The sequence below is a fragment of the Pseudophryne corroboree genome, chromosome 3, assembly GCF_028390025.1.
Source record: "Pseudophryne corroboree isolate aPseCor3 chromosome 3, aPseCor3.hap2, whole genome shotgun sequence".
In the NCBI taxonomy this organism is placed as follows: domain Eukaryota; kingdom Metazoa; phylum Chordata; class Amphibia; order Anura; family Myobatrachidae; genus Pseudophryne; species Pseudophryne corroboree.
This window is the reverse complement of record NC_086446.1, coordinates 271,827,091-271,844,014: the sequence shown is the minus strand read 5'-3', so window position 1 is coordinate 271,844,014 and position 16,924 is coordinate 271,827,091. Positions and strand designations below refer to the sequence as shown.

The following is a 16,924-nucleotide window of genomic DNA, read 5'->3' as shown; positions in this document are numbered from 1 at the left end:
GATGAACACTGCTGACAGTGCTATCACGTGATTCTCCGCCCAGCGAAGAATCTTGGCAGCTTCTGCCATTGCACTCCTGCTTCTTGTGCCGCCCTGCCTGTTTACATGGGCGACCGCCGTGATGTTGTCCGACTGAATCAACACCGGCTTTCCTTGCAGGAGAAGTTCCGCCTGGCTTAGAGCATTGTAGATTGCTCTTAGTTCCAGAATGTTTATGTGAAGAGACTTTTCCAGACTCGTCCATACTCCCTGGAAGTTTCTTCCTTGTGTGACTGCTCCCCAGCCTCTCAGGCTGGCGTCCGTGGTCACCAGGATCCAATCCTGAATGCCGAATCTGCGGCCTTCTAATAGGTGAGCCTTCTGCAACCACCACAGAAGTGACACCCTTGTCTTTGGTGACAGGGTTATTCGCAGGTGCATCTGCAGATGCGACCCTGACCATTTGTCCAACAGATCCCTTTGGAATATTCTTGCATGGAATCTGCCGAATGGAATTGCTTCGTAAGAAGCCACCATTTTTCCCAGGACTCTTGTGCATTGATGTACTGACACTTTTCCTGGTTTTAGGAGGTTCCTGACCAGATCGGATAACTCCTTGGCTTTTTCCTCTGGAAGGAAAACCTTTTTCTGAACCGTGTCCAGAATCATTCCTAGGAACAGCAGACGAGTTGTCGGGATTAAATGGGATTTTGGAATATTCAGAATCCACCCGTGTTGTCTTAGCACCTCTTGAGATAGTGCTAAAGCTGTCTCCAGCTGTTCTCTGGACCTTGCCCTTATTAGGAGATCGTCCAAGTATGGGATAACTAATACGCCTTTTCTTCGAAGAAGAATCATCATCTCGGCCATTACCTTGGTAAAGACCCGAGGCGCCGTGGACAATCCGAACGGCAGCGTCTGAAACTGATAGTGACAGTTTTGAACAATGAACCTGAGGTACCCCTGGTGTGCGGGGTAAATCGGAACGTGTAGATACGCATCCTTGATGTCCAAGGATACCATAAAGTCCCCTTCTTCCAGGTTCGCTATCACTGCTCTGAGTGACTCCATCTTGAACTTGAACTTTTTTATGTAGAGGTTCAAGGACTTCAGATTTAGAATAGGCCTTACCGAGCCATCCGGCTTCGGTACCACAAATAGAGTGGAATAATACCCCTTTCCTTGTTGTAATAGGGGTACTTTGACTATCACCTGCTGAGCGTACAGCTTGTGAATGGCTTCCAACACCCTCTCCCTTTCGGAAGAGACGGTTGGTAAGGCAGACTTCAGGAAACGATGAGGAGGATCCGTCTCTAATTCCAACCTGTACCCCTGAGATATTATCTGCAGGATCCAGGGGTCTACCTGCGAGTGAGCCCACTGCGCGCTGTAATTTTTGAGACGGCCCCCCACTGTCCCCGAGTCCGCTTGAGAGGCCCCAGCGTCATGCTGAGGTTTTTGCAGGAGCCGGGGAGGGCTTCTGTTCCTGGGAAGGAGCTGCCTGTTGGTGTCTCTTCCCTCTTCCTCTGCCTCGTGGCAGGTACGACAAGCCCTTTGCTCTCTTATTTTTGTAGGAGCGAAAAGGCTGCGGTTGAAAGGTCGGTGCCTTTCTCTGTTGGGGAGTGACTTGAGGTAAAAAAGTGGATTTCCCGGCAGTAGCCGTGGCCACCAAGTCTGATAGACCAACTCCAAATAACTCCTCCCCTTTATACGGCAAAACCTCCATGTGACGTTTTGAATCCGCATCGCCTGTCCACTGTCGTGTCCATAAGGCTCTTCTGGCTGAAATGGACATAGCACTCACCCGAGATGCCAGTGTGCAAATATCCCTCTGTGCATCACGCATATAGATAAATGCATCCTTTATTTGTTCTAACGACAGTAAAACATTGTCCCTATCTAGGGTATCAATATTTTCAATCAGGGATTCTGACCAAACTACTCCAGCACTGCACATCCAGGCAGTTGCTATAGCTGGTCGTAGTATAACACCTGCATGTGTGTATATATTCTTTTGAATAACTTCCATCTTTCTATCTGATGGATCCTTAAGTGCGGCCGTCTCAGGAGAGGGTAACGCCACTTGTTTGGATAAGCGTGTGAGCGCCTTGTCCACCTTAGGGGGTGTTTCCCAGCGCGCCCTAACCTCTGGCGGGAAAGGGTATAATGCCAATAACTTTTTTGAAATTATCAACTTTTTATCAGGAGCAACCCACGCTTCATCACACACGTCATTTAATTCTTCTGATTCAGGAAAAACTGTTTGTAGTTTTTTCACACCATACATAATACCCTGTTTTACGGTATCTGTAGTATCAGCTAAATGTAACGTCTCCTTCATTGCCAAAATCATATAACGTGTGGCCCTACTGGAAAATACGTTTGAATTTCTACCGTCGTCACTGGAATCAGTGCCCGTGTCTGGGTCTGTGTCGACCGACTGAGGCAAAGGGCGTTTTACAGCCCCTGACGGTGTTTGAGGCGCCTGGACAGGCATTAATTGATTGTCCGGCCGCCTCATGTCCTCAACTGACTGTTTAAGGGAAGATAAACCATCACGTAATTCCACAAATAAAGGCATCCATTCTGGTGTCGACCCCCTGGGGGGTGACATCTGCATATTTGGCAATTGCTCCGCCTCCACACCAATATCGTCCTCATACATGTCGACACCACGTACCGACACACACCGCAAACTCACAGGGAATGCTCTAATGAAGACAGGACCCACTAGCCCTTTTGGGGAGACAGAGGGAGAGTCTGCCAGCACACACCACAAAGCGCTATATATACAAGGGATATCCTTATATTAAGTGCTCCCTTATAGCTGCTTTAATATATATATATATAGCCATTAATGTGCCCCCCCTCTCTGTTTTACCCTGTTTCTGTAGTGCAGTGCAGGGGAGAGACCTGGGAGCCGTTCTGACCAGCGGAGCTGTGACAGAAAATGGCGCCGTGTGCTGAGGAGATAGGCCCCGCCCCTTTTTCGGCGGGTTCTTCTCCCGCTATTTTTCCAGTCAGGCAGGGGTTAAATATCTCCATATAGCCCCTATGGGCTATATGTGAGGTATTTTTAGCCTTGTATAAGGTTTATATTTGCCTCTCAGAGCGCCCCCCCCCAGCGCTCTGCACCCTCAGTGACTGCCCAGTGAAGTGTGCTGAGAGGAAAATGGCGCACAGCTGCAGTGCTGTGCGCTACCTTATGAAGACTGAGGAGTCTTCAGCCGCCGGTTTCCGGACCTCTTCACGCTTCAGCATCTGCAAGGGGGTCGGCGGCGCGGCTCCGGGACCGGACTCCACGGCTGGGCCTGTGTTCGATCCCTCTGGAGCTAATGGTGTCCAGTAGCCAAGCAGCAAATCCACTCTGCATGCAGGTGAGTTTACTACTTTCCCCCTAAGTCCCACGTTGCAGTGATCCTGTTGCCAGCAGGACTCACTGTAAAGAAAAAAACCTAAACTAAACTTTCTCTAAGCAGCTCTTTAGGAGAGCCACCTAGATTGCACCCTTCTCGTTCGGGCACAAAATCTAACTGGAGTCTGGAGGAGGGTCATAGGGGGAGGAGCCAGTGCACACCACCTGACCTAGTAAAGCTTTACTTTTTTGTGCCCTGTCTCCTGCGGAGCCGCTATTCCCCATGGTCCTTTCAGGAACCCCAGCATCCACTTAGGACGATAGAGAAATGGTATTAGTCTGTTCTAATTATATTAAATGTCATGTAGGACAATTAAGTATAGACACAGAATGTGGGATATTACCAATGGGACACTGCCACTGATGGATTAGTACGATGAAATATGTGGTCTAATCAGAGCCTCATGCCCACATAATGATCATGTACAAGTGGGTTACTCTTAAATAGGGATCATCAACTGCGATGGCACTAGTGGTGGGATCATAAAGAATGTTGCACCACTAGTGCTCTGTAATGCGGTATGGTACGTATCTCTCCACAAATAGCCTATAGCTAAATCTGTGATACTCTGGCTATAGCTGCTTGTCAAAAATCGACACTAGTGGATTCTAGTATACTCACACTGCATTTATGTGTGGTATACTCACATAGGAAATACACGGCAATATTTCTTGTAAATAAGATATGTAAATTAATGGAAATCTGTGTGGATAGTGATCATCCCCCCTTATAGTAACTCCAGGGTAATCAGAATTGTGCCCCTTATATTGATGGAGTCAGAGAGGTGTACTGAGTTGGGTGTTGAGTTGGGTGCACAGTATCAATTAATTGGATTGATTATCAAGATAAAACGTAACTTTTATTACTATTGTTAATATTCAACCGCCTTTCTAGTTCTCTGTAATTGTTCTGATCCTTTGGTTGTAACAGGGTTGCACCCCCAGAGAGGCTTAAAGTCTAATTCAGACACATGTATATTGGGGTTTCACTGATCCATTTATTAACTAAATTGCTAATTTAGATTATTCAAGTGTGCAGATGTATTTTTTCCTTGTTTCTTTGTTCTAAAGGCTGCATTTGATAATGTCATGCTTTCCTAGGCTGTGCAGGAATATAAGGTAAAATATCAGAATTACCAGCTATAGCTGTGGAGACCAGGTCCGAGAACCCTTCTCCACACAATCCTCAGCCTTCCATATGCCTCTTAAGTCGGCATCATTTGTCCATTGCATATTCTACAGGACACGTCCAGCAGAAATCGACATAGCTTTGTCTCTAGGACCCAGTATACTCATGTCTCTTTGGGTATGTATGTATGTATGTATGTATGTATGTATGTATGTATGTATGTATGTATGTATGTATGTATGTATGTATATATATATATACACACACACACACATATATATATATATATATATACACATATCTATATATAGCTACATACTAGGGTCTCAATCTCTGCTGATAAGGTACCTGTCCACGCTATAAACCCATGCCGACACAATCGCCGGTCTGAGTAGTGTACCAGAATGTGCACACTATCTGCAGGATCCCTGAGAATAGCTGTTACGACAGGGCTACCTTTTGGGCAAACGTGACACCCTTGGGGAAGATTCCCATCGTATCCTGGCCCTAGTGGGGAAAGGATACTGCCTGAGAATTCTTTGTGGGAAACTGCAGACTCTTGTCTTGAGATTCCCGCTCTTTTTCATCATGAGTTGAGGGAAATTTACCTCAGCTTTCTTCCCCTTAAACATGTGTACCCTTGTGTCAGGGACAGATGAGTCATCAGTGATATGCAAATCATCTTTTATTACAATCATCTTTTATTACAATTGAATACTTTTCTGCCATTTTGGCTGTAACTTTGCATTATCGTAGTCGACTCTGGAGTCAACCTCCGTGTCGACATCAGTGTTTATTATTTTGGATAGTGAGCATTGAGAGACACTGAAGGTCTCTGCGACAGAGGGACAGACATGGGTAGATTTCCTGTCTGTTCTCTAATCTTTTGTGCAATAAATTCACCTTAGCACTTAATTACACATATCCAAACAGGTGTCGGCGTTGTCGACGGAGACACCCTCACACACATATTTGCTCTATCTCCTCCTTAGGAGAGCCTTTTACCTCAGACATGTCGACACACACGTACCGACACACCACACACTCAGGGAATGCTCATCTGAAGACAATTCCCCCATAAGGCCCTTTGGAGCGACAGAGAGAGAGTATGCCAGCACACACCCCAGCGCTATTAACCCAGGAATAACACAGTAACTTAATGTTAACCCAGTAGCTGCTGTTTATATTGATTTTTGCGCCTAATTATGTGCCCCCCCTCTCTTTTTACCCTCTTCTACCGTGTAACTGCAGGGGAGAGACTGGGGAGCTTCCTCTCAGCGGTGCTATGGAGAAAAAAACATGGCGCTGGTGAGTGCTGAGGAAGAAGCCCCGCCCCCTCAGCGGCAGGCTTCTGTCCCGCGTTTCTGTGTAAAAATGGCGGGGGCTCATGCATATATACAGTGCCCAACTGTATATATGCTGCTTTTTGCCAAGAGGTTCTCAATTGCTGCCCAGGGCGCCCCCCCCCTGCGCCCTGCACCCTACAGTGACCGGAGTGTGTGGGTTTAATGTGGGAGCAATGGCGCACAGCTGCAGTGCTGTGCGCTACCTCATATGAAGACTGGAGTCTTCTGCCGCCGCTTTTGACGTCTTCTTGCTTCTCACGCCGGCTTCTGGCTCTGCGAGGGGGACGGCGGCGCGGCTCCGGGATCGGACGACCAAGGGTGCGTTCCTGTATTCGATCCCTCTGGAACTAATGGTGTCCAGTAGCCTAAGAAGCATGACCTATCCGCAGTTAGTAGGGCTGCTTCTCTCCCCTCAGTCCAACGTAGCAGAGAGTCTGTTGCCAGCAGATCTCTCTGAAAATAAAAAATCCTAACAAAATACTTTCTATTTAGCAAGCTCAGGAGAGCTCACTAAGGTGCACCCAGCTCGTCCGGGCACAGATTCAAACTGAGGTCTGGAGGAGGGACATAGAGGGAGGAGCCAGAGCACACCAGTATCCAAATTCTTTCTTAAAGTGCCCTGTCTCCTGCGGAGCCCGTCTATTCCCCATGGTCCTTATGGAGTCCCCAGCATCCACTAGGACGTTAGAGAAATCATAAAAATTGCTGCACCCCGCTTCTGGGATGGCGAGTGCTGTGGTTTTCTATTTGCTGGTATATTTCAGGGTTAATCCTTGGTTAACTCATTAACTGTGGCCACAAACGGCGGAGCAGGAATCGTCTCTCCGTGTCTGTGGGCTTTCTGGAACTTTGTTATGGACTATCCATCAGGGAGAACCAGTGTTGATGTGGCACAGTGACTGTGGGGACTTATTGACTATACAGGATGCCGCTGTCTATTGCGACCGCAACCGGAAGTGACGGGAGCGTCACTTCCGGTCACCGGGACACGGATTTACAGGTCTTTTCTGTTGAATTTTTATTAGAATTTATGTTTTTATCAGCACAGTTAACAGACTTGCTGGTCTATAATATGTATATTAGATTACATTTGAATATTAGGTAATGTTCCTAAGCCTCGGTTCACGACCTCTGAACCGGAAGTGATTAACATGAAAGGTTTAAATAGGAAGCTCTGACACTCCACCCTCACTGCCTAATGAAGGGACATTCCCGAAACGCGTAGCAGCAGGAGAGTGGAGCACCTACCGGACTTAACCCAGGGGAAAGGCTGACCAGACGACGGTGTCGTGGACGAGGGAACCAGGTTCCGGAGCCAGTTGCCCTAAGGTTACATCTTAAACGCCCACTAACACTTTGTTTCTGGTAATCCTCCACCCTATTACCCTCCATTGGGAACTTTGAGAAAAAGACATGTTTTAAATGTGTGATATTTGTATGTATTAAATTTTCCCTATACAAATATACTACACTATATGCTATTTTTCTGTTTCCTTGCATATGGAACTCTATTAAGAGTGGATTCATATATGAAGTGTTAAGGGAAGTATTGTTTTAAATTTCTTCTTCACGCTAAAGGGCTTAAACGTGTAACTGACATTCACAGATTTAGCGCACCCTGTTGTACCTATTCCATACACATCTACATGTTCACTCTGGTATAGGGGAATACCATTGGTGCAAACGGGGCTTGCTGCCCACAATCTGAATTGGCGCCACATAAGTTCTTTAAACCTTCCTATTATCAGTTTGGAACTGTGCCCGGAGAGACGGACATTTCGAGGAAAGGAATTAACAAACAATGGTGAGCATTATACCAGCTCACGCCATAAACATGCCGAATAACATGGCATTCAACTGAACACATGCCAACGGACATGAAGAAAATTCAGCAACAAGCTGAAGAAACCATAACACAACCTGTGTGTAACCAGAACTAAACTGCAGATACAGTACGCACTGGGACGGGCGCCCAACATCCTCTACGGACTCATAGAAAAGGATTTACCGGTAGGTATTAAAATCCTATTTTCTATTTCGTCCTAGAGGATGTTGGGGACACCAAAAGAACCATGGGGTTTATGCCAAAGCTCTATAGCGGGCGGGAGAGTGCGGATGACTCTTCAGCACCGATTGACCAAACTTAAGGTCCTCATCGGCCAAGGTATCAAACTTGTAAAATTTAGCAAACGTGTTTGACCCCGACCAAGTAGCAGCTCGGCAAAGTTGCAATGCCGAGACACCCCGGGCAGCCGCCCAGGACGAGCCCACCTTCCTAGTGGAATGTGCCTTCACCGATTTTGGCAACGGCAAACCTGCCGTGGAATGAGCCTGCTGAATCGTTTGACATATCCAGCTGGCAATGGTCTGCTTGGAAGCAGGACACCCAATCTTATTGGGAGCATACAGGACCAACAGAGACACTGTTTTCCTAACTGGAGCCGTTCTGGCGACATAAATTTTCAAAGCTCTGACCACATCTAGAGACTTTTCCTCAGCCAAAGCGCCAGTAGCCACTGGCACCACAATAGGTTGGTTAATATGAAGAGCGGAAACCACCTTCGGCAGAAATTGTTGCAGAGTTCCAAACTCTGCTCTATCTTCATGGAAGATCAAATAAGGGCTCTTGTGAGACAAGTCCGCTAATTCAGACACCCGCCTTGCGGATGCCAATGCCAACAAAATGACAACCTTCCAAGTGAGGAATTTCAATTCCACTTTACGTAAAAGTTCAAACCAATGTGATTGAAGGAATGTCAATACCACATTAAGGTCCCAAGGTGCCACAGGGGGCACAAAGGGAGGTTGGATGTGCAGGACCCCTTTTACAAAGGTCTGCACCTCAGGAAGTGAGGCCAATTGTTTCTGAAAGAAAATTGACAAGGCAGAAATCTGCACCTTAATGGAGCCTAATTTAAGGCCCGCATCCACTCCATTTTGTAGAAAATGGAGAAACCGTCCAAGGTCAAACTTCTCCACAGAAGCTTTCTTGGACTCGCACCAGGAAACATATTTCCTCCAAATACGGTGATAGTGCTTTGACGTCACACCCTTCCTAGCAAGAATAAGGGTAGGGATGACTTCACTGGGAATACCCTTTCGGCCTAAAATCTGGCGTTCAACCGCCATGCTGTCAAACGTAGCCGCTGTAAGTCCTGATAGACGAACGGCCCCTGTCGTAGCAGATCCTCGCGAAGAGGAAGAGGCCAGGGATCTTCGAACAGTAACGCCTAAAGATCTGGGTACCAAATTCTCCTTGGCCAGTCTGGAACTACAAGGAGTGCTGGAATCTTTGTTTTTCTTAGAATTATCAGAACCTTTGGGATGAGAGGAAGCGGAGGGAAAATGTACACCGACGGAAACACCCAAGGTGACATCAGTGCATCCACTGCCGCCGCCTGAGGGTCCCTGGACCTGGAACAATACTTCAGAAGTTTTCTGTTGAGGCGAGACGCCATCATATCTATGTGGGGAACCCCCCCAAAGACTTGTCACTAGTGTGAAGACCGCTTGATGGAGGCTCCACTCTCCTGGATGTAGATCGTGTCTGCTGAGGAAGTCTGCTTCCCAGTTGTCCACCCCCGGAAGGAATATTGCTGATAGAGCGCTTGTATGTGTCTCTGCCCAGCGGAGAATCTTTGTTGCTTCTGCCATGGCTTTCCTGCTCTTTGTGCCGCCTTGGCGGTTTATGTATGCTACTGCTGTCACATTGTCCGATTGGATCAGGATAGGCCGGTTTAGAAGAAGATGCTCCGCTTGCAGAAGGCCGTTGTAAATGGTCCTTAGCTCCAGAACGTTTATGTGAAGATGAGTCTCTGGACCTGACCATCTTCCTTGGAAGGTCACCCCTTGTGTGACTGCTCTCCAACCTCGGAGACTTGCATCCGTGGTCACTAGGATCCAGTCCTGGATCCCGAACCTGCGTCCCTCTAAGAGGCGAGAGCTGTGGAGCCACCACAGGAGTAAGATTCTGGTGTTGGGAGATAGAATTATTCTCCGGTGCATATGATGGTGGGATCCGGACCACTTGTCTAACAGGTCCCACTGAAACACTCTGGCATGGAATCTCCCAAACTGGAGGGCTTCGTATGCCGCTACCATCTTCCCCAACAACCGAACGCATTGATGAATGGAGACTGTTGTTGGTTTCAGAATGAGTTTTACCAAACTCTGAATTTCCAGAGCTTTCTCCATAGGGAGGAACACTCTCTGCTGGACTGTGTCCAGAATAATACCTAAAAACGCCAACCGGGTTGTTGGGATTAACTGTGATTTCGGCAAGTTTAAAAGCCAGCCGTGCTGTTGCAGAATCGATAGGGACAGTGCAATGTCCTGTACCAACTTGTCTTTGGATCTCGCCTTTATCAGGAGATCGTCCAAGTATGGGATAATTGTAACTGGATTGCAAACCTGAGGTACCTTTGATGAGGGGGATAGATGGGGACATGAAGGTATGCATCCTTTATGTCCAATGATACCATGAATTCCCCCTCCTCCAGACTGGAGATCACCGCTCTGAGAGACTCCATCTTGAATTTGAATTTCTTCAGGAAAAAAATTTGAGATTTCAGGTTGAGGATTGGTCTTACCAAGCCATCCGGCTTTGGTACCACAAACAGGCTTGAATAAAAGCCCTCCACTTGCTGTACCAGGGGAACCGGGACCACAACCTGATTTTGACACAATTTTTGTATTGCTCCACAGACTAGAACTCTGTCTGGAAGCGAAGCTGGTAAGGTCGATTTGAAAAAACGGCGAGGGAGAACGTCTTGAAACTCCAGTTTGTACCCTTGGGTCACAATTTGCAACACCCAAGGGTCTAGGTCCGAACGAACCCAGACCTGACTGAAGAGCTTTAGACGTGCCCCCACCGGTGCAGTCTCCTGTAGGGGAGACCCGGCGTCATGCGGTGGATTTGGCAGAAGCCGGGGAAGACTTCTGCTCCTGCGAACCCGAGGAGGCGGGTGTTCTCTTGCCCCTTCCTCTACCTCTGGTAGCAAGGAAGAAATTACTTCGGCCTCTTTTATACTTGTTGGGCCGAAAGGACTGCATTTGATAGTGTGGTTTCTTTTGTTGCGCAGGAACATAAGGAAAATAGGTTGACTTACCCGCGGTGGCCGCCGATACCAAATCAGTAAGGCCATCCCCAAAAAGTTCACCTCCCTTAAATGGAAGGGACTCCATATTTTTCTTGGAATCGGCGTCATCATTCCACTGGTGAGTCCAAAACGCACACCTAGCCGCAACTGACATAGCATTAACCTTAGCACACAGGAGGCCAGCATCTCTTGCAGCCTCTTTAAAGTACGCAGCCACGTCCCTGATATAACCAAGCGTCACTAGGATGCTATCCCTATCAAGATTATCCAAATCAGAAGACAAACTTTCAGCCCATTTTTCAATAGCACTACTTACCCACGCTGACGCAATAAGAGGCCTAAGCTGCGCCCCCGTGGTTGTAAAAATAGTTTTCAAAGTAGTCTCCTGCTTACGATCAGCCGGCTACTTAAGGGTCGTCGACTGAGCCGCAGGGAGGACTACCTGTTTAGACAAGTGCGCTAGGGCCTTGTCAACTGTGGGTGGTGTTCCCCACTTTTCCCTATCAGCCGCGGGAAAGGGGTACGCCACCTTGATCCGGTTAGGAATTAGAAATTTTTTATCAGGGTTGTTCCAAATGCCATCAAAGAGGTCATTTAGTTCAAAACATGGAGGAAAAGCTACTGAGCGTCTCTTTTCCTTGTAAATAAGGACCCTCGTTTCAGGTGTAATAGGGTCCTCATCAACATGTAATATGTCTTTAACAGCTACAATCATATACGGAATACTCTTAGCTAATTTAGGATCTAATCTGGAATCAGCATAGTCGACATCAGCCTCAGAGTCTGTGTCGGTATCTGTGTCAACTAATTGGTCAACACCACGTTTGAGCGACCCCGGAGGGCCCTGGACCTGCAATAAAGCGTCCTCCATTGATCTCTTCCACACCTGGATTTGATATTCAGACTGATCAAACTTTTGATTTAAAAGAGTGACATTAGCATTTAAAGCATTCAAAGTAGATAACCAGTCGGCGGTGCCGACAGGGCCACCCCCAAAACATTTGGTGTCCCCAATAAATTATCCCCCTGAGAGGAATAATCTGCCTCAGACATGTCGTCCACTGAAAACAGCACCCAAATCAAAGCCTGTCAGGAAACACAAAGGGAAAAAGCCAGCTCACACCCCAGCGCCAAAATGCAGGTCTGAAAACACTCAAGTGCCCCAGAGCTGCAGCGCTATATTTATCTATTAATTCTGCCCCCCCACCTCGTTTTCTTATGCCCCTGGTACTTGCTGCTTGTGAGGAAGGACCAGCGCTGCTTGTGTGGAGGAGGAAATGGCGCAGAGTGAGCAGTGAAGAAGAAGCTCCGCCCCCATAATGGCGCGCTTCATCCCGCTTAAATATACATTTATTTATCCTGGCGGGTGTTTTGGACTGTGCCTAGGCACTTTTAGTCCCACTAGCCAGCTTTTCTGAGGTAAAAAGGCTCCCCAGGGCGCGCGCGCCCCCCCAGCATCCTGCACCCAGCGGTGTGTACTGAATGGGAGCCTGGCGCGCACTGTGCACTCGCGGTGCGGTACCTCTGTAATGCCGTCTTAGTGAAGAGAAGTCTTCTTTTCTTCTACATACTCACCTGTCTTCTGGCTCTGAAAGGGGGTGACGGCAGGCTGTGGGAGCAAGCATCCGAGAGTACCCGGCGTTCATCTCCCCTCAGGTGCGGAGGCATCCTGTCAGCAGCAGCAGAGCCCTGAAACTCATTAGAAGTGGGTCTAGCCTGCTCTCCCCTCAGTGCCACGAAGCAAGGAGGCTGTAGCCAGCAGACCTCCCTGAAAATAAAAAACCTAACATAAGTCTTTTCAGAGAAACTCAGTAGAGCTCCCCCAAGTGCCTCTGTCTCGCAGGGCACATTTTCTAAACTGAGTCTGGGGAGGGATATAGAGGGAGGAGCCAGGTCACGCCCCTTTTAAAGTCTTAAAGTGCCATGTCTCCTACGGATCCCGTCTATACCCCATGGTTCTTTTGGTGTCCCCAACATCCTCTAGGACGAAATAGAAATATATATTATAATAATAATTATTATTATTTTTATTACCAGGGGATTTCTTGCAGTCCCCTGCGTCCATAGACCTCCCCCCAAGTGGAAATAGACCCTCCAATGGCAATAGATTCCCCAGCGGCATTACCATCCACCATACTAGTTGTGATAGATCCCCAATGACAAAAGCACCACCCACTAGGGCAGAGGTTCTCAGACGCAGTCCTCAAGGCACCCCAACAGTCAGTGTTTTAGGTATATCCATGCTTTAGCGCGGATGTTTAAATCAAATTGATGAGGTGCTAATTAAGTCACCTGTGGCCAAGCATGGATATACTTAAAACCTGGACCTTTGGGGGTGCCTTGAGGACAGTGTGAGAACCTCTGCACTACGGTCTATAGATACCCATTGTTGCACTGCCCACAGTGCCATGTGTTATTATGTATGTATAGTCCCCATACCTCCCGACCCACCCAGCATCAATAATGCTTTTATTCCACCCCCACCCCCCACACACACACACCCCGTGCCAACAGATTCTCCAGTGTCAGTGTTACCCCCTCCACACTCACTAACATTCACTACCAACACCTCATCCCAAAAGCACCCAGACACACACTCTATCCAGGGCTGCCTAGATATGAGAGGGATAGGGATTTACTAATTACCTGGGCCCGGGCTTGTTAGGGGCCTGGTCTGAGTCATCTGTTATAGGGGACATGGTCTCTCCGTGCAGCTGCCTGTACAACATTGAGGAGGCGGGGAGTTAAGGGGAAGTCTCTACCCTTAAGTTCTGGCTGCTGTGGGAGGAGCCTTGCCTTCTGCAGATCACATTTCACCCTTTCAATTCACTTCCACCTCCCCAGCAGCACCCAGAAAGGGAGAGGGGGGACCGCAACACATACCTAGTGTTCACTCTAGGCTGTTTTAGCAGGGCGCCGCGCCCTGCCCGATTTTTTAAGGGCAAAACCCGCCCTGCCCTTTCTGCGGCGCCCTGCTAAAACAGCCGCCCGCTTTCTGCCCCTCTCAGTGTGTAAAGATGCCGCGCGCTGTCAGAGAGCTTGGGGGAAGCCCAGCACCTCCGTTGGTGCTGGGCACACCCCCAACAGTGACAGCGCCGTCTGCCCACGCCCCCGTCTCTGTACTGACCCGCCCACTTACATTACGTGCAAGTGGACACGCCCCCTATTTCCATAGCCACGCCCCCTTTTGGGGCCCCTTCGCCGCGCGCTTGTGCCCCTAACGGACGCGCGCCCTGTCCTGCCCGTCCGCTGGAGTGAACACTACATACCCCTGGGCTACCTACATATTCCTGCTCTGGGGAGCATGAAGCAGACCCTGGAGCCATAGAGGAGGCCAGTGTGCCCCCTCAGGGCCGGTGCAGAGAGGCGACTGCCGAGCATTATCTATATAGATAGATCCTTACTTGGAGAAAATACATTTGTGTAAACTGTTCCCTACCACCGGAGAGGAGCAGGGGATACTGGAACAGGAACAAAGCTAATATCGGAGCATAATTCAGATAGAGATAGAGCCTAGCTGTCATTGCCTGTACTCTTCCTACTGCCTTAAAATTAGATTATATCCAATTAACACCGGTTAGGTGATTGCATCAAAATAGTTACGCTGAAATTAAGATAAGTAAAATGCTTTATTACTAGCTTTAGAGATGGAGTTGTCTTTGCAACCCTGGAACAGTGCCAAAATGAATATTATTTTTGTGACCAGCTGGAATAGTAGCTTGTGCTATAGTATTAGGGAATTTCTATTCCTTCACGTGCATTAACCATAGGTTGGTAATGTGAAACTGATGTCTGATTTTGTTATACCCATATGCAAAGACTGTGTGGGGACACAGCGAGACTAAATACTAATTTGGCAGCCATATATTTTGCTCTTCTGAACTGCCTAAAACACCTCTCAACCAGTACAGCATCAGACACTCCTATGCTGTGACAATGATGCACTTGTGTCCTTATCTCTAATAAAGGATTAACCAAAAATGCCTTATATGCATTAGTGTGTGAGATATAGGAGGAAGAAAATGAAGAAAATGGTGCGGGAGTTAATGAAAAGAAATGGTAGCACACAACAAAAGAGATGCTCTTTACAGATAAGCACTTCTTGTGTGGCTGTAATATGGGAAGTTGTGCTGTAGGAGTTTTGCATGTATGTGTTTAGACACACAGAAGATGGTAGTTATAGATATTAGAGTGCATTACACATACAAGCTCTGAGGAGACCTCACCTTCTTCAGGACGTACCAGACCCCGACCACTCCACTGAGAAGTAGACACACCAAGTCCCGGGTATCAAATTCGTAATTCACAATCTCTACCATCAGGAGAAAAGTAGAACAGTATATATGTATATCAGAGGCATAACATGGGTATCAATACACAATAGTAACTCAAACTGTTCGATATTCTCCCATTACATATTTTACAGCATGAAGAATCTACACCACACAACGGTGAAGATCAGGCCTGACCAACCCTGTAACTCTCCAGCTGCTGTAAAACTAAACATCTCAGCAAGCAAAGCCAGAGTTTTAGCACTCCCTAACACCAAAACTGTGGCAGGGTATGCTAGAACTTGTAGTTTCACAACAGCTGGAGAACCACAGACTAGCCAGGCTCGGTGTAGATCAGGATTCTCCCAAAATAGTGCAGTTCACATTGGTCGACAATTGGAGGAGTTCTTGCTGTTAATTTGGTGCTCAGTCAGAGTAGCAGGATCACTTTCCAAACTATAATGGGACATGTCCAGTGGAAATGCCAGCAGTGTCCATCTCCTGAATGGATTTGCTATATAATGGTCCGAGTAGTTTCAGATGGAGAATTGACATTGGCATGGAGGTCTTCTTAGGACCGCAACTAGACCAACCACTCTGTATTAGCAACAAACATATGAACTGAGTTATACACACAGAACAATAGCCTGGAATAGCAAAACAACTATTATTTTGCTAAATCAGAGTTGTATAAAAGTACATGAATATACAGTATATCACTACAGTATAAAAATAAAACCTAGAATGGAAACACAATAGCCTCATTCAAGATTCCCATCATGACAGCATGTGTCATACACTCACCTTCCTTACTGTCCCCAGATCCCTGAGTAAAGAGCAGCTGATACTGTTTATTTGGAAAGTTTTCTGGGAACAGTCTGTTCATGGCCGGGCTGAGGAAGAAAGTGTGACAGAATTAGGAGCTTACTAATATCACTGACTAGGAACCTGGGGTAGAGAAGCTGGGACTGGGGAGTGGTAATGAAAGCTATATTAAAAAAAAAAGTGTGTGAAGTGAAGTGACAGAATGTTCAGTAAAAGGAAAATAATGTAATTGTGTACTGTGGTTAAATAGGGAAAAAAAAGTGTGCAGATAAAATAGTGTATAACCTATGAGCCAGTCAGTCATAACATATGAACCAGTAGAAAAGTTGGTAAAAATCTTACGGCAAACTGGATACATTATAATATAAAAAGAATAAAGAAAAGAGGATTTTGGTACTTACCGATAAATCCATTTCTCTGAATCCACTCGGGGACACTGGAACACTTGAGACAGCTGGGGTGTGACGAATGCAAACCGGAGGTGTGGCACAGTCTAAATAACAAATTTATGCACAGCCAGCTCCTCCCCGTCACACCCCCTAAACCCTCAGTTTGAAAAATTTGACTGAGAGAATAAGGAACATGAACAACAAAACCCTTAGGAGAGGAACCCACCGTAGCAGCAAGTCAAACAGTAACCAGGAATCATTGACAGAATGATTCAACTTTTTGAATGAATTTAAACAAGACAAACTGCAGGCTGACAGCACCGAGGCGGGCGTCCAGTGTTCCCGAGTGGATTCAGAGAAATGGATTTATCGGTAAGTACCAAAATCCTCTTTTCTCTTTCATCCACTAGGGGACACTGGAACACTTGAGACAGCTGGGGACATCCCAAAGATCTTAGAAAAAAAAGAAAA

General features: G+C 47.1%; 1 protein-coding gene across 2 annotated transcripts in view; it reads right to left on the bottom strand.

Annotated features, from left to right (window-relative positions):
* The window catches only part of HM13 (histocompatibility minor 13), an 81,816-nt gene that overhangs the window by 45,021 nt on the left and 19,871 nt on the right, over positions 1-16,924 (bottom strand). For both annotated transcript variants that reach the window (XM_063959094.1, XM_063959095.1), the window contains exons 4-5: positions 16,044-16,132; positions 15,195-15,280 (exon numbers count right to left, since the gene is read on the bottom strand). In XM_063959094.1, coding sequence (XP_063815164.1) covers positions 15,195-15,280; positions 16,044-16,132 — 175 coding nt within the window. The remainder of the gene's footprint in view (positions 1-15,194; positions 15,281-16,043; positions 16,133-16,924) is intronic.